General features: G+C 37.6%; 1 protein-coding gene across 4 annotated transcripts in view; it reads left to right on the top strand.

Annotated features, from left to right (window-relative positions):
* LOC121866158 (sodium/glucose cotransporter 5-like) overlaps positions 1-22,541 on the top strand; it is a 98,355-nt gene that overhangs the window by 16,840 nt on the left and 58,974 nt on the right. For 3 of the 4 annotated variants that reach the window (XM_042365763.1, XM_042365762.1, XM_042365760.1), the window contains 6 exons: positions 7,752-7,811; positions 10,924-11,028; positions 11,537-11,726; positions 13,655-13,866; positions 15,456-15,564; positions 17,827-18,112. In XM_042365763.1, the coding sequence (XP_042221697.1) occupies positions 7,752-7,811; positions 10,924-11,028; positions 11,537-11,726; positions 13,655-13,866; positions 15,456-15,564; positions 17,827-18,112 (962 nt within the window). The remainder of the gene's footprint in view (positions 1-7,751; positions 7,812-10,923; positions 11,029-11,536; positions 11,727-13,654; positions 13,867-15,455; positions 15,565-17,826; positions 18,113-22,541) is intronic. The other variant, XM_042365761.1, reaches the window with a different exon arrangement.

Genomic DNA, 22,541 nt, shown 5'->3' with positions numbered 1-22,541 from the left:
CTCCCTCATCATCACCCCAACCGTCATCTTCACCCTTCGCCACACTCCCCGTCCTCCTTCCCCCACACTCGCAGTAGAGAGAAACCCTGCATTTGCCGACAGTAAACATATTTTTACACCAAACACAGGTGTATAGTACTACCTGTAGTTGTGGTGGTGGTAGTGGGTGGCGATGGTGGTGATAGTGGCTGTAGAAGTAGTGGTGGCGGCAATGGTGGTAGTAGTAGTGGTGGTGACGATAGTGGTGGTAGTAATGGTGGCGATGGTGGTGGTAGTAGTAGTGGTGGTGGTGGTATTAGTAATAGTGGTGGTGGTGGTAGCAGTGTTGGTAGTGGTTGTAGTAGTGATGATGGTGGCCTGGTTGCACTCCCAACCCAATGCTCTGATGCCCGAGTTCTTCATGAGAAAGTTTTGCTTATATAAGAATTATTTCAGCCACAGTATATTTATGTCGCATCAGCTACAGTTTTTCAGCTTACTTATGCTTTTCACCTAAAATCACTACTCTGTAGTTTAAGTGTAGTGTAGTATACCCTGGTACTGTGTAGTGTAGTATACCCTGGTACTGTGTAGTGCAGTATACCCTGGTACTGTGTAGTGTAGTATACCCTGGTACTGTATAGTGTAGTATACCCTGGTACTGTATAGTGTAGTATACCCTGGTACTGTGTAGTGCAGTATACCCTGATACTGTGTAGTGTAGTATACCCTGGTACTGTGTAGTGTAGTATACCCTGGTACTGTATAGTGTAGTATACCCTGGTACTGTGTAGTGCAGTATACCCTGATACTGTGTAGTGTAGTATACCCTGGTACTGTATAGTGTAGTATACCCTGGTACTGTATAGTGTAGTATACCCTGGTACTGTGTAGTGCAGTATACCCTGATACTGTGTAGTGTAGTATACCCTGGTACTGTGTAGTGTAGTATACCGTGGTACTGTATAGTGTAGTATACCGTGGTACTGTATAGTGTAGTATACCCTGGTACTGTATAGTGTAGTATACCCTGGTACTGTGTGGTGTAGTATACCCTGGTACTGTGTGGTGTAGTATACCCTGGTACTGTGTAGTGTAATATACCCTGGTACTGTATAGTGTAGTATACCCTGGTACTGTGTCGTGTAGTATACCCTGGTACTGTGTAGTGTAGTATACCCTGGTTCTGTGTAGTGTAGTATACCCTGGTACTGTATAGTGTAGTATACCCTGGTACTGTATAGTGTAGTATACCCTGGTACTGTAGTGCAGTATACCCTGATACTGTGTAGTGTAGTATACCCTGGTACTGTATAGTGTAGTATACCCTGGTACTGTGTGCCTGAGTGCAGTAGTGATGTGTAGTATACTGGTGTGTAGTGTGTATACCCTGGTACTGTATAGTGTAGTATACCCTGGTACTGTGTAGTGCAGTATACCCTGATACTGTGTAGTGTAGTATACCCTGGTACTGTATAGTGTAGTATACCCTGGTACTGTATAGTGTAGTATACCCTGGTACTGTGTGGTGTAGTATACCCTGGTACTGTGTGGTGTAGTATACCCTGGTACTGTGTAGTGTAATATACCCTGGTACTGTATAGTGTAGTATACCCTGGTACTGTGTCGTGTAGTATACCCTGGTACTGTGCAGTGTAGTATACCCTGGTTCTGTGTAGTGTAGTATACCCTGGTACTGTATAGTGTAGTATACCCTGGTACTGTATAGTGTAGTATACCCTGGTACTGTATAGTGTAGTATACCCTGGTACTGTGTAGTGTAGTATAATCTGGTACTGTGTAGTGTAGTATACCCTGGTACTGTATAGTGTAGTATACCCTGGTACTGTATAGTGTAGTATACTCTGGTACTGTATAGTGTAGTATACCCTGCTACTGTATAGTGTAGTATACCCTGGTACTGTATAGTGTAGTATACCCTGGTACTGTGTAGTCAGGGACATACTGTATGCTATGAGATGGCACTTTAAAACAAACTCTAGCAATGCTGAGTACTCATCATCAAAGGCTCATACAAATAACAATTACCTAATTATTGTATTCAAACAAAGTAATCGCCGTTTACATATTAGACAAAACACACACGGGGGTACAGTATAGATATATGAAGATGTGCAATATCATCTCCATACTTCCTTTTCATTAACCACGTATAACATCTTTATGAAACAACTTCAGTATTTTCTCGCCCTGGCCACATTGCTGGCAAACAATAAAGAAGAAAAGGCATTTGATCCATTCCGTTGGTTTGTGCAGCCAATAATAACACAGTATTATTTATGAATTAAGTACACATGGACAGTTACCTAATTTACCTCATCACCTCCGGCTTCATCAAACAACATCTGTGGGATTTTGTCTAATGAGATATTGACCACGCAGCCTCCTGGCAACACTCAAAATGCATGACCAATTGATAGTCTTACAGATACACTTTTGATCATTAGTATTCCACAGGTATTATCTCCCCTCCCCCCCCATGCTGACGACATCAAACCATAAAAAGATATAGCAATACAGTACCTCGGGGTGTTGCACGATTACGACAGTGACGTTGATATATGTTGGTTTGTTTTTTGATGTGTGTGGCCCTAAATGGTGGTGCAGTTTGTTTGTTGTTTTCTTCATGTTGTTTGTGACAAGAGTTGCATCTTGTTGGGTGGTTTAATTTTGTTTTGTGACCTTTAATAATGTGATATGATAGCTTGTAAAGATTAATGTTTTAATATTAAATCTATTTTGACATTGTATACTTTGATGTTGTAATACCTTGGTGTGTTTGCAGTGGTGGGCACGGTTCCGCTAATCCGCTAACCGCTAATTAGCGAAGCTAACTTTCTCGTTAGCGGATTAGCTTTTTCGCCAACTTTGGAAACCATTAGCGGACCAATTAGCCTCCGCTAAATTTGGTTCCGCTAACAAAATTTATACACGTTTGTTCCTGTCTGTTGTAAGCGTGTGATGCCGCGACGTGTGTCTCCAACAGCCAGTCTGGCACGCTTGGCTGACTGCGTGTTAGTACGTGTAAACGTGACAAGACATGACTTTTTCTTTTACAGTAAATAAAGACTGTCAGTGTATGTTGAAAGAATCATGGAATGTAATTGTAAACTAATGTATAATTTCATTTCTCATGTATTTGTTAATTTAATTACGATTTTTTTGTGTCAATATATTTGGTTATGCTAAGTACTGCATAAGTTCATAACCAGGATGTCATCCAAGGTGTGTGCCAAACAAAATTTTCTAAAAACTTACTCTTCATTAAAGCTTAGAGTTTTCTCTTTATTTACATGACTAAGACCAACAATAAGTTATATAAAAATGCACTGGTATATTGACTAAGACCAACACTAAGTAATATAAAAATGCACTGGTATAATGTGTATCTGGTTGGTATTGCATATTTACACGAATAATGAATAAGGCTGATAGGTTGTATGAGAATGCAAATTACTTATTTGTGAAATTGTGTACAGTGTTTACCTTAAGGTATACAGCCTTAATAACATCAACCTAGAGAAGTCGACTTGTGAAAGAGACCTAGGGGTACTTGTAAGCCCGGACCTATGGCCTAGAAAACAGTGCGTCAATGTTCGAAATAAGGCAAACAGAGTATTGGGTTTTATATCTAGAAGTGTAAGTAACAAGAGTGCAGAGGTCTTATTGCAGCTATATCTTGCGCTAGTCAGGCCACACCTCGATTATGCGGTTCAGTTCTGGTGCCCCTATTATAGAATGGATATAAATTCACTAGAGTCGGTGCAGCAAAGAATGACAAAAATGACTGCGGGACTTAGAAACCTTCCCTATCAGGATAGGCTTAAGAAACTTAACTTGCATTCCCTAGAAAGACGAAGAGTGCGGGGAGATATAATAGAAGTATTTAAGTGGGTGAAAGGAATCAATAAAGGGGATATAGATAAAGTTTTTATAATATCCGAGCAGGATAGGACTCGGAGCAAAGGATTCAAGTTGGATAAGTTTAGGTTTAGGAGGGAGATAGGAAGAAACTGGTTCACAAATAGGGTGGTGGACGAGTGGACAAGCTTAGCAACTTTGTAGTAAGTGCTCGAACGCTGGAAAATTTCAAAAGGAGGCTAGATAGATTCATGGATGATAGAGAGTGGTAGTAACTCTCGACAGGAGCTGCCATGCACAGGCCAACCGGCCTATTGCAGACTCCTTATTTTCTTATGTTCTTCTTAAGATAATCATCATCTGATCTTGGCATGATGCTATTTGCTACCTATGCTATACAGTACTATAGTTTTTGGATTCGTTTAATACTTTCTGTCTTTTCGTACAGTAAATAAAGATTATAAAGTGTATGTTGAAACTTGAATGTGAACTAATGTTTAATTTCATTTGTTCATTTAATTATTTGTGTACACCTTGATCATCATCTGATCTTGGCATGCTATACCTTTTTGGAAAGCTCTATGTCTGAGCTACAAGACAACATATGAAAATTTCAGCTCTCTAGGTTTGTTTTTAAGGGCTTTAGAGCCAAAAAAAAAAGAAGAAGCTAAATTCATATAATGAAAGTTAGTGGTTAGCGTTAGCTTCCGCTAATTTTTTTAGCTGTTTAGCGTTAGCGAAGTTAACTTTTCAGTTAGCAGATTAGCAGTTAGCGAAGCTAACTTTTCATTTAGCTGTGCCCACCACTGTGTGTTTGTGACATTTAAACATTTCTGTTATTGCTGGCCGTTATTTTGGAGATAACACATCATGACAACAAAAGCTATCATGAGCAGTGCAGTAGTTTGAAAGTGGATATTTAGGTTAGGTTAGACTGGATTTTGGTTTAGTTTGGCATGGCTAAATTATGGTTCCTAGGTTAGACTTGGCAAGGCTAGGTTACAGCTAAGTTAGGCTAGACTTAGCAAGATTTTGTTAAAGTCAGGTTAGGTTTGGTTTGTGTATGGTTACGTCAAGTGAGTTTATGCTCAACTTGGTTAAGTTATAGTTGGGTTAGGCTAGTGGTGATGAGGTTAGTTTATGACAGGATGGAGTGCATCATGTGGATAATACTGTACTGGAATTTCTCACTGATTAAATGAAGGAATGAAGAGAATAACTGTCCAGTTATGATAAGATAGATAAGATGACACAGATTACAAAACACATGGAGATATTGTACAACGTGTGTGTATTTCATGTGTGTCATTTTTCTCTTACTTGGAAATGAGTATAACAATCATCCAGCTATGATGCAATGATATGAATTATGATGTCACCTTTGTTGGTGAGTTCTGAAGTGACTTTAAAGGCTGATACGGGACCAGCAGGGCCGTCAGCAGATGTTGCATGTGAGGAGGGCTACATCTAGTGCAGGAGAGGCAGTGGCATCGTCTTTCCAGCGCTGGCACCTGTCTGCCTCGGTATGCATTCGGGCCAACTCAAAAGAATTGACACCTCATGTGGTGCTTCTCTAAGCATTATAGTATGGATTGATAGACTGCTAGGCGAGGGGGGTGACTTGGCATTTTTTAGGTTTGTCTCAACACTATCGTTATACCTTTTCTGTTGCATGCCGGCGTTACATTTACTATTCGTTAGGTGACTATGAAGTAGCTGCTTTGGCAGTTTACTGTCATCCATGCGTGTAACATGGCCAGTCTAAGGTAGTTGCTAATGGATAATGGTAGCCTTGATGCTCCCACAACTGGTGTCAGCGAGAATACTGGCATTTGTTCTCTTGTCTTCCCAATAAACTCGGAGGATGGAACGTAGACTATGTTGGTGAAAGTTTTCAAGTGCCTTGAAGTGCCTCCTGTATATGACCCGTCTCGCTGCCATATAGCAGGGTAGGAAAGACCACTGATCAATATACATGCAGCTTTGTAGATAATTTCATCTCCCTACAGCTGAAGACACGGGTGCAGAATCTGCCGAAGGCTTGAGATGCACATCTGATCCAATGTTGAATCTCTTCATCGATGTCTGTGGTGGTAGATAGGTGGGAGCCGAGACACTGATAGTGGTTATCATTAGAGAGGGTAGTACTGTTAACCTGGATGGTTGGTGGGGGTGTGGTTGACCCAAGGGCAGGCTGAAAGAGAATTTGAGTCTTGCGCACGTTCACCTCAATGCCGAAGTGTTCATACACATTTGCATAGGTGTTCAGGATCTCCTGTAGGTTGTGTTAAGTGTGAGAGAGAAAGGTGAGGTTGTCTGCATACTGAAGTTCAATGATGGAAGCGGCCGACACCTTTGTTCCTGCCTGGAGACGTCTTATGTTGAAAAGTCCCATCAATCAGTATGTACTGGATAGCCACCCCTGCTGGGTAAATTGGCACTGGCACAAGTAAGGAAGGTAGCCAAGATAATGGAAAAGAGAGTTGGTGTCAGTGCACATCCTTGTTTTATCCTTATTTTGATGGGGGAGAACTCAGACTGGGTGCCTGTGTGCAGGACATTGCCTCACAATGGCGATAAATTTTGGGAATCTTATAGAGAATTAACTTGACTGAAATGTGAATAAACTTTCTGAACCCAAGTTTAAATAAAGTTTTTTAATTCATATCCGAATAACTTGTCCTAACCCCTGTGAATAACTTCTCAATCTGAGTAAATATTTTTTTATTCAGGGTTAAAATTAGCATATTGAGTGTGAATTGTAGTGGATCCTCTCCCGCACAACTGAAGACTGAGCTCCTGCCACGCGCTTACCAGCCAATCAGCGTACAGCCAGCGATGCCGATAGACCTACTCCCCAGTGCGGACGCACACGTAGCAACTCCAGGAGAGGCCATAGCTTCCCACGACATGCCAGGATCACGGAGCCTGGCACCTTTTGCGTTCTCCTCCGTGATTGGCTCCCGCGCTACGCTCGCCTCGATTCCTGAGCTGGCAGAATTGTATAAATATGGGCATGGCTGGCCAGGGAGACCATTCTACTCTGACCTACTGGACCAGCAAGACCTCTCTACAGCGCCTCACCAACCAGCTCCCTCAGAAAGCTCCTCGCCCAACAGGACCTCTGAGCAAACTACTCATCACCTAGTAATCCTTAGCACTGCACTGTACAACAATATATATATATAGTACACAGAAAACGCATTGCGAGTTTCTATTCTACCTCAACCCTGAGTGTGAGATATCTACATGTACGTACGTTTGTGAGCCCATACAAAGAGATAATAGACAACCAAAGAGAATTGACAACTGGCCACATACAGTACGCTACAGAATAATCTCTACACAAATATTTTTGAATAAGTAAATCAAATCTGAGCATTGTTGTGTCAGCCATGAGTAGTGAGCTTAGCGCCTGTCAGCAACAATGAAGACCCCAGTATCAGTATTGACTTGCCTTGTGTCAGCAAGATATCATTTTTAGACAAGGATAGACTGGTGGTGCCAATAAATATGGTACAGAGTATATACTGTACTTTTGTTTTTGTTGTTGTGTTGTTTCCCATTTGTTGTGTAGTTGTCTGTGCACACAAAGCTAGTTGTTCCCGAGTTGGTTATAAGGTTGTGGTTACATTCGTTCTACAGGTATAATAGTAATAAATATTACTAATTATAATAATGATAATAACATGTGAGTTAAATCGAATACTGCACCTTAGAAATTATGTTTGTCTCCGTCAGTGAATGAGTGAGTCGAGTGAATAGCATAAAATTTATGACTTGTGATGCTGCTACTACTACTACTACTACTACTACTACTACTACTACTACTACTACTACTACTAATAATAATAATAATAATAATAATAATGATGGTTCCTCCCTGACAGGCCATGGTGTTGTTACAGCTACTAGGCTGGGTGTTCCTGCCAGTTTTCATCGCCAGTGGGGTGAGTACAGCACAGTTTATGCACGCCATTCTCTCTCTCTCTCTTTTTTCTCATTTTACCACAAGGAGTCACAAAAAGGTGCTTGCTTAACATGTCTGATCTAGGCAAATACATTGAACGAAACTATAAAGTATCGTACCTGTACAAGATGAGACAGTTCGTATATAAAACTGTCTTGCATCATTAAACTACTGTATCAGGTTTGTGCCAAATGGTTAGGTGTACACTAAGAGAGCCAGGAGGATTTGAAGAGGTCGAGCAACAAGAAGTCTGGCTTAATGTAAATAATTAAACGAGACAAACTACAGGAACTCTTGAAGGACAAATTAAGATGTATGTGGAGATTAATATTACGAAGGAACGTATTACCTCTGCCAAGCTGTCCTGTATATACAGTACCTGCTAATAACTTGAGGAAAGATTTGAGGATAAAATTTAATTTTTTCAGTAGCTTTTATATTACTATCAATGCAGAGTTTGAAATTAAGTATTTTCTGTACTGTAAACGTGTGTTACTGTACAGTTATGGTTCATGTTCCGGTTAGCAATTATGATGTGGACGTAGGAGTACATCACTATATTACGTATTACAGTATAGTTGTATACTTATTAGATGCAACAGTGACACCCACTTGATGCATGATGCTATTCATGAATATATTGACATTCTTTTTTGGGGGGAGACATACAAAAGACAGCAATTGCACTAAGTACAGCAGCTGCATCAAGCACAACCATTAGATCAACTACAACAACTGTATATTGTGGCAGCAAAGGAAACAGTGGTCATGGAGCCACCTTGTCTTATAAGACCAACAAATTGAACAGACTACCGTACAACTTTATCTACTACGTGTCAGCTCATATTAACACGATGAAAACAGGTGTTGCCATTGGATTCTTTTCATCACAAATATATTCATGGTGGTCCCTAACACACACACACACACACACACACACACACACACACACACACACACACACACACACACACTGCAGATAGACAGAATATTTTTCAAGATTTAGAGCAAAATATCAACGGCCCCAGGAATAAAAATGGGAGACTTAGGACAAAGAAAGAAAATTGTGGGAAAAAAAAAATCATAGTACCCAGTACAGTATACGCAATTTTGTTTGGCAGCATTCCCACTCTAGGTTTAACCATTGGTATATAATACAGAGTTATTAATACAAAAAGGTACACCTTATTTAGCAGGAAATATGGTACAGTATGTCGTTCTTGGATGCACCAGTAACCCTTATACAGTACCACAGAGCGATGGCCATACTCACCCTACACGACACCTCAAATACTACTCTGAATACGATATAACTTATTGCATTACTCAATACAAAACGAAAGTAAATTAATCATATTATGATACTGTACAACGCGATGCCTACCTCACAACACTTGTCTGCATATTAACCTCTGGCTTTGCTGTGAGTGAGGGTTATTGAATAGTATATTGGTGTGTTTGTAATACAGTACAGTACACCTTTTCTTGGAACAAATTTGAGTGTACAGTATTGGGCAATTTTTGAATACTGATTCCATGTAATACTGGTTGCCTAACAATTTGTGTCAATGACAAGTTTACTAATATATTCTGTATACTTTACAGTATTTGATACATAGGAGTTTATGCCAAGAAGAGTCAGTCTGATTTGACAAGACTTTATGTATTGGTGGGAAGGGCATCTTGGAATTATATGTAAAGTACTCATGTGTAAATCTATATGAGAGTTGGATTTAACACCAGCACAACAGTTATCTCCTAAGATCAAGCTAGGTTAAGGCAGGGTTAGGTCAGCAGGCCAAGCTGTTGCTAGACTATCGAACTCTAACACCACGGTTTCCTCAAGTCTGTACAATATGGGTACTGTATTTTTTAAGAAAAATCAGGTGTTCCTTGTGATATATATTTAATTGTGATATATATTTGACTATGCATATAATACCATGTATTAATGAAGCTTCTTGAATACTGTATTAGCTTAAGACTGAGTTGTTTCAACTACTGTATCATTGGGTAATCGAATCAACTTATTGTTTAACCTTGCTTGTATACCTGCACTGTCTATGTATAAACTTACATGTTGATTATGCAAAATAAATGTCTATCTGATTCTATTTATCTGTTTAACTTGTAGTCTTTTAGCTATTACTGTTTACAATATTCATAATGTGCATGTGCTGTATATTACAGTATACTGTATATAGCTAGTCACCCAGTCTGTTGTGATAGTGTTAGTGACAGCATGTAAGCTTTAGAAAGGAACAGTATTTATAACCTTGCATGAATTATATTATGTTCCTTTATAGAGAATCTCTCCCACCAAATCGGGTGTTGTAAACTTTCTGTTTTGGGCTGACTTGACTTAACATTAAGGGTGAAAACTTCTACAATTATGCTTTATATTCACTTTTCTCTCTGTATATGACCTGTATTAAATAATGGCTTGCAGGAATGTCTGTATTTAGAGATATTCCCTCCTTTATGGAATAGTCTTTGAAAATTCACGTATAAAACTATTGCTGTAATTTTTCTTATACAGTACTATTCCAATCCCTGTACCTACACTTCTGGCATGTTCTTATCACTGAGACTACATACTGTATAACCACACAGCAAAACTGTGAGACTCAAAACACCAGCTTAGCCTGACTATAGCACTATAATATGGAGTTGTAAACTAGATAGGAACATCATCCCTCAAAATGTCTGACCAAGGATGATGTAGGAATAATGTACAAAAAAGGTAAACAAGTAAGGAACCTTTGCAAAGAAAACTGTAATGGGAAGGAGAAGAAGAAGAAGTGTGCAACCAACTCCCGGTACGCAGGAGTGTTAGACCACGCCCAGAACTTGTCTCCTGTTGTAGTTGTCCTCAGGTAAACATACCACCCGTAGCTTGATTGAATTGTTTCTTGTTAACTATCATTGGCTCTGCTTGTTACTTCTCATTTTAAAAATGCTTGAAAATAATTTATAAATCTTTTTGAATCCTGCATGTGATTATATTCCTTGCTTAAGCAGTGCTTAAATGCTGGGGTGATAGCTATTAAAACTTCCTTGTTTATTGTGTAACATGTTGATCTGGTTGTCAGGTGAGCACGCTGCCAGAGTATACAAAGAAGAGGTTTGGTGGGCGCAGGATCCAGACATACCTGGCTGTTCTCTCCCTCATCCTTTACATCTTCACTAAAATTTCGGTCAGTACACTTTCATGAGTCCCTTTTTACAATATCTTTTACAATAAGATCTTCAGAGTGAAATATATTAACATTAGGGATACAGAATTATTTAAATAATCCACTTCTCTTTTGATAAAGTAATACTACGGTATTAATACTACAGTATACATAAGGGGGGGGGATGACGTGTGGATCCTGGTTTTATCCCTAGGCAAGGTGAACCTATGGGCAGTTATTGGGGACCTGAATGTTAATTGATTTGTAATTCTTCTTCCGGGGTAGTGGTCAGCCAATGACTCTGGGTCATACATTCGTTAACATAGGGTGTGGTTGTTGTGTTGGTGACAGGTGGCCTTAGGGCAGACCATCCACAAATACAGGGGCAACTATTATTAATACAGGGGATGACTTTAAATGTGTAATCAAAGGTGTCTTCTAGTTATGGATACTTTGGCCATCACACATGCAGATGATTTGTTCACAAATTTTTTAAAATTATTCCATAATATTTCACTCTCCTCAACAGGTCAACTTGTACTCAGGTGCCATCTTCATCCAGCAGGCTCTGAGAGTGAGCAACATATACATGTCCATCATTGTACTGTTGATGATGACTGCCATGTGCACCCTTTTAGGGGGCCTTGCTGCTGTTATGTACACTGATACACTGCAGTTCTTCATTATGATTGGTGGATCCTTATATGTAATGATTGAAGGTGAGATAGTTTAACTTTTTAACTTGGTAAAAAATAAGAAAAAATAGCATAATTTTATCTGTAAATAGCAATAAAAAATAAATTCAAAAAAAATCTATGCTTGGCTGGTCTATGGGTTAGATTGGCAATGATGCAGATTGCGTCATCAGCCTGTCTATGGGTGAAATTTGGACCGGACGAGTGGCCAGCAAATGGGTAAATGATGTTAAACAGATGCCCTAAGCCTAAGGAGTTGGGGAAAACAAAAAAATGAAACCAAATTTTTTTTATCTTTTGTTGTGAGATTCCCAGATTTATAAGCCTTCAATCCCTGAAAAGCACTTTCGTAAATCAGATCATATTTCCCATATACCCCCATTATCATAGGCAAACCATAAGGGGGGGGGGGGTAATTGCCAACCCCCCTTGAGCTTCTAAATTATTCAAAATAAACCACTTTTAACAATAAGAAAAGAAAAAATAATAATGATAGCAAACTAAAAATAATAGCATTAGGTCGCTGATCTGACTTTCTGCCTCATTTACACTACACGTATTGATCTTTTTTATTTTTTTATCTATGGTCCTTTATTATTATCATTATTATATTATATTTTTATTTAATATTTTTTCAAATTTGTTATTAATTATTATTACTATTACAAGTACTATTATTATTATTGTTATTATTATTATTATTATTATTATTATTATTATTATTATTACAGTAGTACCCCGCTTAACGCGGTCAATAAAACCCACAGGGTACCGTGTTAAGTGAAAACCGCGCTAAGTGAACAACAGAACATATGGGATTAATTCCAATAGAAACTGGCCCGACCCCCAAACTCCACTTTTTCCGACACAATACCTATGTTCTAGTAAAAATAACATCTTAATTTTATGATGGTACATGCACACAATTAATACTTAAGAGAAATAGAGAAATACAGTCGCCAAGTTAATGTCCATTCAAATAATGGACTCAACTCCCTCCCCCTCTTCTCACACTACACTGCTGGCTCTTCCCTCTCTGAGAAATTTTAGGGGGAAAACCACTAAATTTTAATAAATAATACCTCAAACTAAAGTTAGGATAATACAATTGACATTGCTGGATTCCTTGTAAAACCAGGAATATTTTGAATATAAATGTCATATATTTTGCACAAAAAATAACATATTTACTCAGAGTAAACATTATATCTAAAATTTGTATGTCTAATGCAAAATCTATGATGTTTATATTCAAAATGATCATCATATTGTAAGAATTCCAGCAATGTAAATTATATTCTGGCCGGGTAATTTGTATGAATTTTATGAGCTAAAACAGGCAGGCAGGCAGTCAGGCAGGGTGGCGGGTGGGGCGAATCTAAAAATAGCTCTCAAGCCGGACACACTGCGCGTATATGTGGAAAAAACCCGCGTTAAGTGAAAGTTCAGCTCTGGCGAGGCACCGTGTATACGTGAAATCGCGCTAAGCGAAACCGTGTTAAGCGGGGTATTACTGTATTATATTTTAGCCTCCAGGCCCTGATGTGGGTCACTGACCTGTGCCCTGGTGGGCTAATCCTGTGTATATATATATATATATATATATATATATATATATATATATATATATATATATATATATATATATATATATATATATATATATATATATATATATATATATATATATATATATATATATATAAAGCTCATCATGAATGTACAGAAAAATATTTAATATCCCATATTTCAAAAATACCTCAGTATGTTTGTTGAAAGTTCACCCCCCTTGGCAAATTTCTGGGTGTGCCACTGCCCATTATAAAAGACAAAATGTCTTAAAATGATACAAAACATGTTTAATAAAAACTGGTCACTCTTTACATTGCTTTACAGTAAGTGTCATAGTTCAATGGATTAATGTATTTATTGGAATTTTCTTATTTTTTCAGCCTTTAAAAAAGTTGGTGGGTATGCAGAACTACAGACAAAGTATCTGGAGGCTATTCCTGAGAAAATGATAGAGAACTCAACATGTGGACTCCCTCGTGTTGACTCGTGGAGAATGTTGAGAGACGCTGACCCCTCTGTCAGTGATATGCCCTGGGTTGCTTTCTTATTGGGCCAGATGCCTGTTTCCATCTGGTATTGGTGTGCTGACCAGGTAAGTTACAGCTGTAAATTGCACTGCAAGGGGTGGAATAGCCAGTGTCACATCACAATTTATGACAGAAGCTTTTTAATGCAAAGGAAATGCAAAATTACACAGGAGTGTTTGGGTTTCATTCATTACAGTGGCCCCTCGTTTAACGAACGCCTCGGTCAACGAAATTTCGGTTAACGAACTGCCTTCCATAAGGATCTTCAATTCGGTTAACGAACAAAAATTCGGTTAACGAATTTCTTACGAACCGACCTCAACATGTTTCCGCTTGCACTGACCGGGCAACCAGCTTTAGTATCAGTCCGCCAATACATTAATCGTTCTAGGGCTTAAATTCCTTACTATTTTAGTAAATATCAAGAAGTATATACAGGTAGTTCTGCTATAACGCGATAATTGTGTTCTTGTAAAATATCGTGTTATAGAAAATCGCGTAATAGAAATAACAGGGCTTATGGAGAAAATAGGGTTAGGTGCAGATTACTCGAAATCGAAAAAATTTAGTAGTTAGCCTAACACAAAGGATAGCACAGTCTAAATAAATGTTACATTCATATCTAATAATGAAATCATACAGTAAATGTAACACTTTACTTGATGGGGGAGAAGGGTGATTTTGAGGTTGATAAAATCGAGCTTCTCTTCAAGTGTTATATCCTTTCTTTTACGATCATCACCGGGAATTCTATCACCAGAACGCTTCTTGTTGATATTCTTCATTACTATATTCACAGTTAATACCACAAAATTGGAGAAGTAGTAAGCAAAAATCGCGTTATAGCAAACAAGCGTTCGCGTTATACAAATATCGTTCCTAATTCATAAATCGCGTTAGAGCAAATTCGCGTTATCAAAACACGCGTTATAGCAGAACTCACTGTACTATTCAATAATTTTAAAAGTTTAATATTCAATTTTTTAGTCATTTTAACAATTATTGAACATAATTGAAGGTAAAGTGACTAGTTTAATGCGCGGCATCCAGCCTCTTAACACAGCAAACAGGCGTTAGTCTCTCTCTGTTTTCACTGGAGGTAACATCTTGCTTGAGACTCTATTCAACTAAACGCTTTTTTCTGTGTTTCCAAGCAAATTATTGGTCATTTTGAAATATATTTTACATATTGACAATATATAATGCAGTGCAGCGTTGATTTAAAGAAAATAATCTTGAAATACACCAAGAGAACTAAAATTTTATGGGTGAAATGGTGCCATGGGGTGACTTCTCTTCCACCCCAATGCCTTCTCTTCCTTCTCCTCCACCCCCATTCTAATTCCCATCATCATCATCCAGGAGCCTTCTACATACACACCTCAAAGTAAGTGAACTTTTCTAACATTTTTGTTGAATTTAGGCAATTTTCGGTGAGCTGGATCCAATTACCAAAAAACCCATTGAAACAATGGTTTCGGTTAACGAACGACCTTCTGGAACGGATTGAGTTCGTTAACCGAGGGGTCACTGTATTACATTTCAGATTGTTCTTTTGTTGTCTACACTACTTTCCCCTTTGCACTTATGTACTGCATTTAAGCAGAACTTTAAACACGCCTTATATTATGTGTTACTGTACTTATCTTTTCAGATGATGGTACAGCGTGTGATGGCAGCTCGCAGCCTTTCACATGCAAAGGGCGGCACAATTTTTGCTGGCTATGCAAAGATTTTGCCACTTTTCATCATAATCTTCCCAGGTAAAACTAACTGTTTATCTGTAACCTCAATTACTTTAATAGCTATAAACTATTTGATGTATAAGGTGAAAAAACATAACAAATAAAGTTACAGCAGTACAGTACTGTCTTAACATGAAATGTTACTCTTCATGAATGTATGTAAGTGAAGTTAAAGACCTTCATATTCAGCAATTTGTTTAGGTGACATAATTTTATATATTTTCTCATTTGTGATGTGTATCCATAGTGTCCTGGCTCCTACATATTGCAGTACAGGTTGACAACCCTTTATCCGAAATTCCAAAAACCGAAAAACTCTGAAAACCTAAAGTTTTTTTTGTGGAGTAATTTTTTTTTTTTTTTTTTTTTATAACAGGGATTAGCTCACCCAGGCATAGATCACTGACCCACATCGGGGCCTGGGGGGCGAAAATGTAATAGTAATACTAATTATAATAATAATAATTATTCATAGTAAATAAAAATTTTAATAAAAAATACACCAAAATATAATAATAATAATAACAATAATAATAATAAGAAAATATAATAATAAAATTAATAATAATCATAATAATAACAATAATACTGTATTAATAAAATAATAATAATAATAATAATAATAATAAAGAAATACAGTACAAGAATGAAAAAAGATAAAAAGTGAGAAACACGACCTAGACCTATGAATTATAAATTATTATTATTATATTTATTATTATATTATCGCCTCCCAGGCCCCAATGTGGGTCAGTGACTTGTGGCTGGGTGGGCTAATAAAGAAAAAATAATAATTCTGAAAACCGAAAAATTCCGAAATCCGAAATGCCTCTGGCCCCAAGGATTTCGGATAAGGGATTGTCAACCTGTATTTCTGATACCTGGTGCCTCCTTGGGACTTGTGACAATTCAGATTTTTACTATTGTATTTCACATTGTGTGTACTTTATGATTTGACTTTAGAACTTGTTCTTCTTTAAGTAAACAAACTAATTAAATTCCTTATACTTGTCTGACTTGGTAGTTGTATCCCTGGTAATGGTCGGCAGTGTGGCAACCTATGGTGTAATGGTCAGCATGCTCGCCTCACAAGCGAGCAGACCCGGGTTCGATTCCTGGGCAGGGTGAAACTATGGGCAAGTTTCTTTACGCCAATTGCCTCTGTCTACCCAGCAGTAATTGGGGACCTGGATGTTAATCGATTTGCGGATCGTATTCTGGGGCAATGGTAAGCCAGTGCAGTTGGCGAGTTGTCCGGTCTTCTCGGACTATTCCTTGACACTGGGTCTTGCAGCTCGTTAACTCAAGGTGTTGTAGTTGTGTTGGTGACAGCTTCTAGACCTTAAACAAAACCATGCCTAGGTAACCCTAGGGCCGGCCATCCTCGTTACACGAGGGGCAACCATTATTATTATCCTTGGTTCACAGATGGAGTTTAAGCGGTAGTCGTATCAAGTGAGACCAAACAGCATTATCACCAGATATTCTAATAAAGCTCTGGTTGTTTGTTTTTTTAGCTTCGGTACAAGTACAGTAGTGGACTGACTCTCCTTAGATTCAAATAGAAGTATGTCTTTTGGAAAACAATGATTGCTTATTTGTTTACTTTCTTGAGTTGTAGCATGATTTGGATGATAGAATGACTACATGCTTGTTTAGTCACTTCATTCCAATTGGTTGAGTTTTTCTTGTTATAATCACTACATTTCTTGCAATTCTGATCAAACATCACTTGATGAAATCCTATGTTGAGACTTAACATGAGTTTGATTCTAAAGCTCAGTGAGCAATTTGTAATTAATTAGGTAGGTGCATTCTGATGAGTAGACACCTCATGCTAGATGACATCAATGAGGTTAAGGATGAATATACTGTATGTTGTGGTTCAACCCTGGTTTCACAATAGAGCTGATACAACACATGTTTATTTATTGATGTTCCTGCAGTTTGATTGGTCAAGTGAATTTACAAGACAGTTTCCCACAATCTGGTCTAATTTTGATTGGTATTTTTCTGCCTAAGTTCAGAGATGGAGCAAGCTGATGGATTATTAACTTCAAATATGTATATGTAAACTTATACTGTACCGTATTTGATAATTTTACGAAATATTATTTGGTTTTGATTTAAAGAAAAACAAATACTGTACTCTCCTTCTGTGGATCTCGACATTCTTGTAAAAAATTTTACATTCTATTCTTGCCAAAAAGTTGTGTAACAGATTTTATTTTTTAACAATTCTCTCCATAGAATTTTCACTTTCTATTTTATTTTGGCCAGGAATGATCTCTCGTGTGCTATTCCCCAACGAAGTGGGTTGTATTGTTCCAGAGGAGTGCTACAAATTCTGTGGTTCAAGGGTATCATGCAGCAACTCGGCTTACCCTAAACTTGTATTGGAATCCCTGCCAAGTGGCATGCGTGGCGTCATGCTGTCAGTAATGCTTTCAGCACTGATGACTGACCTTACATCCATCTTCAATTCTGCATCTACACTCTTTACAATGGACATTTGGCCACTATGTAGACCAAAAGCCAAAGCAAAGGAGCAACTCCTTGTGGGAAGGTAGGTGTTATTCTGAAACCTGTACTGTATTAGCAAAATTCTGTGTTTGGTTTGTACTTACATTTGATAATTTTGCATAATTGATGAAAATCAAGACTCTCAAACTAAATTAAGCTATTGCTTGTGTACAGTACTCTCTACCATAAATACTGTACTCTGTTCTGTTTTCCAAGTAATGTGATGTGTGTAGACTGTAAAAATATTACCCACCATTAACCTGTACCTTATAAATTATCAAAGCATTAACACTTGATACATTCATTACTCAGGATCTCTGCTTATTGTGCTCACCATCACATGGGTGAAACGACCACCACTTGCCTGCAGGAAGAAGTAACAGTGTGTGTAAAAAGAATGAGGGTTAAAAATGATAGTTGTAATTCAGTGCCTACAGTACTACACTTCCTAGCTTGAAGTGTTAGTGTCCAGTAACTGTTTGAGTCCCTGTTTGTTTTGTTTGTCTTAAATATGGTTATGGTTTACTCCTTGAACCATGTATACATGATTTGCTGTGTAGTTTACATATAATTATTCATAGCTTGCACCTTTTTCCACACCTTACTCTTTGATCCTTCAATTTTAATTCTGTATATATTTGGTAGACAGATAGGACACACACACACACAGTTGTTTGTGGAAGTTCCATAACAAGTGTATGATGGGGTGGCCCCGAGGTTTTTCTATGATCTTTGCTCTTTCTCATTGATAATTGCTGCCGGCCTCACTCAGGTACACAGTCGAATAAGTATCTTTACGGAGTTAGACAATATGATACAATGGATGAAGGATTTTGAAAAATTTACCAAGACAACAGAAGTCACAATGATCACTTTGATATTTATCAGAATCCTCCATAAAGATACCTTTTTAACTGTGTATCGTATGGTGAACCCAAATTAGGTGTGTGAATGGAACATAAAGACAATACAGTATACCTTTGGTGCTCCCCTTTTAAATTTATCACGTTTTACCATTTTTCATCTTATTCAAGATGGCCACCTTTGCTAAAAATTTAACATTTGGGTGCTGCAAGAGATTTCAAGGGAGTTCTGTGAAAGGCCTCCATTTTCTATCTACTCATAAATGTGTTATTTTTGTTCAAACCAGAATGCGACATCTAGCTTTATACCTAGGTATGTTAATGCCTAGCAATAACTCGCCAGGCCAACATACAGGCAATTAAAACATTCAATAATTACTTAATACGTATATATTAGGAGGACACATCGCTACCTGGCATTTAATTGCAATTCTCAAAATCCCCTCCCGCACCCTCCATCACACACATTGCTACCATCAGCTTCTTGCCTGTCGAAACAGCTGTAAATACGCACAAAGTAGGCTCTGCTAATTTGTGTTGTAATAACTGAAATACTAACTGCCACGAGGATTTTATATACAGTATTTATACATCTTAGCACGGTGAAGAAGTTGAGCAACTTTTATTTTGTTTATGTCTCTTGTATATTGTGTTTGGGACAATTTCTTATATGGTCTGGTCAGCGTGGCAACCACAGCTAGTCTTCTATTATGAAGACAGCAGATTGTTAGTGACTAATATCCTCTGCTTTCAAGTCACTTAGTGAATGACGTTGTTTTTCGCCCTTCTGGGCTCATCTTCACTGAAAGAATATATATACAGTCAACCCTCGCTTTACGCGGTCCCACATTCCGCGTTTCTACGTTTACGCGATACCCTGCCGAAACAGGAATACTCACATTCCGCGGTGCGTGTACCCCTTTACGCGGAGAGCGGCTGGCGAGCCAAGCCATTTTTGGATCCAAGCCTCCCGCCATCTCTCCCACCATCCGCCATGTTGTGTAAGCGGCACGAGCTTGGTGCGCACAAGGTCGCCCAGTCATCAAAACATTACCGAGTTTTTCACCCGCCACCCACCACAGCCGGCCCAAGTCAGTGATAGTGATAATTATAGTGAGGATATGGACTTATATGGACTTTGAGGGGTTTGACAATGAGGCCCTGCAAGCCTCTGTGGTGGATAGTGATACAAGTGTTACAGGTGAGGGCCAATAATCTGCCCTCTGCCTCGGAACCAACCGCCCATCCCCGTGTACCCAGCCATCTTTTCTCCTAATGTAAGTGTTAAAAAACCTAATATTATTAATATTTCTCTTAATTATTAATTGTGTGTGTATACCATCATAAAGTTAAGATAATATTTTTACTACAACATAGTTGTGTGTCGTCAAAAAGTGGAGTTTGGGGGTCGGCCCGGTCTCTATTTCAATTAATCCCATATGTTATGTTGTTCACTTTCCGCGGTACCCTGTGGGTTGAATTAACCGCGTAAAGTGAGGGTTGACTGTACTGTTTATATATATATATATATATATATATATATATATATATATATATATATATATATATATATATATATATATATATATATATATATATATATATATATATATATATATATATATATACAGTGGGGTATGCTATAATGAATCTAATTGGTTCTAGAACCTTGTTCGTTATAGGATTAATCCGTTCCAGGCCCCCAAATACAACCACTTAACACTGAAAAATATAATATAAAATTGTAAAAATTGTAAAAAAGTGCATAAATATGCATCTAAACCCCTGAAATAAAGAATATCATTAATACTTGTAATAAAAAAACAATAAATTAGTAAAAAAAAAAAAAAATTTTTTAAATAATGTTCGTTGTAGGAGTTTCGTTCGTTATAGCATTCTCAATTTTATAGGTAAAACCGTTCGTTATAGGAATATTCGTAGTAGGATCCGTTCGTTATAGCATACCCCACTGTATATATATATATATATATATATATATATATATATATATATATATATATATATATATATATATATATATATATATACATACATATACATACATACATACATACATACATACATACATACATACATACATACATATATATACATACATACATACATACATATATATATATATATATATATATATATATATATATATATATATATATATATATATATATATATATATATATATATATATATATATATATATATATATATATATATATACAGTATTACCTCGCTTTACATCACTTTCCGCGATTTCTCATTTACGCGGTACCTTGCCAGAACCGGACTTTCACTTTCCGCGGTGCATCTACTCATATACGCGTGAAGTATAATTTTTTTTTTTATTTAGCTCATAAAATTCATACAAATTACCCGGCCAGAATATAATTTACATTGCTGGAATTCTTACAATATGATGATCATTTTGAATATAAACATCATGGATTTTGCATTAGACATACAAATTTTAGATCTAAAGTAATAATTTGGTTTACACAAAGCAAATATTTTATCTTTTGTGCAAAATATATGAAGTTTACATTCAAAATATTCCCTGACCTGCAAGGAATCCAGAAATGTCAATTATATTATCCTAACTTTAGTCTGAGGTATTATTTATTACTAAACGTTAAAATCTAGAGTTTTCACCCAAACATTAATCAGAGAGGTAGGAGCTAGTGAGCTGGGAAGAGGGGGGGGGGGATTTGAGTCCATTATTTGAATGGACATTAACCTGGCGACTGTATTTCTCTTAAATATTAATTGTGTGAGCATACCATCATAAAATTTAGATGTTATTTTTACTACAACATAGGTATTGTGTCGGAAAAAGTGGAGTTTGGGGGTCGGGCCAGTCTCTATTGGAATTAATCCCATATGTTCTGTTGTTCACTTTACGCGGTTTTCACTTTCCGCGGTACCCTGTGGGTTCAATTGACCGCGTAAATCGGGGTACTACTGTATATACTGTACTGTATAAAATTTTCTGTCTCAATTATACACGTGCTAGTATGAATACCATGATATATATGGCCATCTCTCTCCCTCTTCTCATGTTCGTTCACAAAACTTTTCGGGCTTCCACCCTGGGTTTTCTAATTACTCTCAGCATGCAGGCCAGAGTTAAGTTTTTTCTCTTCATAACTCTATTTTATTGATGTCCTCAGTACCAGGTTCAGCCTTTTCAGGCGAACTTTAGCGGGACTGCTAGCTTTAGTGATCCTTCCGGACGCTGACCTTCCGGTCTTACTAGCAATCTAGAGTTATGTTGGGATGGACCTTGTATCCTCAGTATGGGTTATATGAGAACCATTCAGGGTGGAATTCTCAACCCAATACATCTTGCTAGAGTAATGGTGAACGATGTTAGCCAATGGAGCGCTATGGTAGCAGCTCAGCACTGTTAACCCTTCCGGGTGACGATGCTCACTCAGGCATTTTCGCTCAAGCTAATTAATTGAAGCGATGATGTCTGTGCATCCTGATTGGTAACAAATAGAGAACTTGATATCCTTCAAAATATAAATGCTCTAAATGAAGTTAGTTTGATTAAGAAACAAAGTTCATTGAGCTGAGGGATAATTGAGATAA

The sequence above is a fragment of the Homarus americanus genome, unplaced genomic scaffold, assembly GCF_018991925.1.
Source record: "Homarus americanus isolate GMGI-L3 unplaced genomic scaffold, GMGI_Hamer_2.0 scaffold29188, whole genome shotgun sequence".
NCBI classification, from domain to species: Eukaryota; Metazoa; Arthropoda; class Malacostraca; order Decapoda; family Nephropidae; genus Homarus; species Homarus americanus.
The sequence above is the reverse complement of the archived record's forward strand: the minus strand, read 5'-3'. Positions and strand labels throughout refer to the sequence as shown.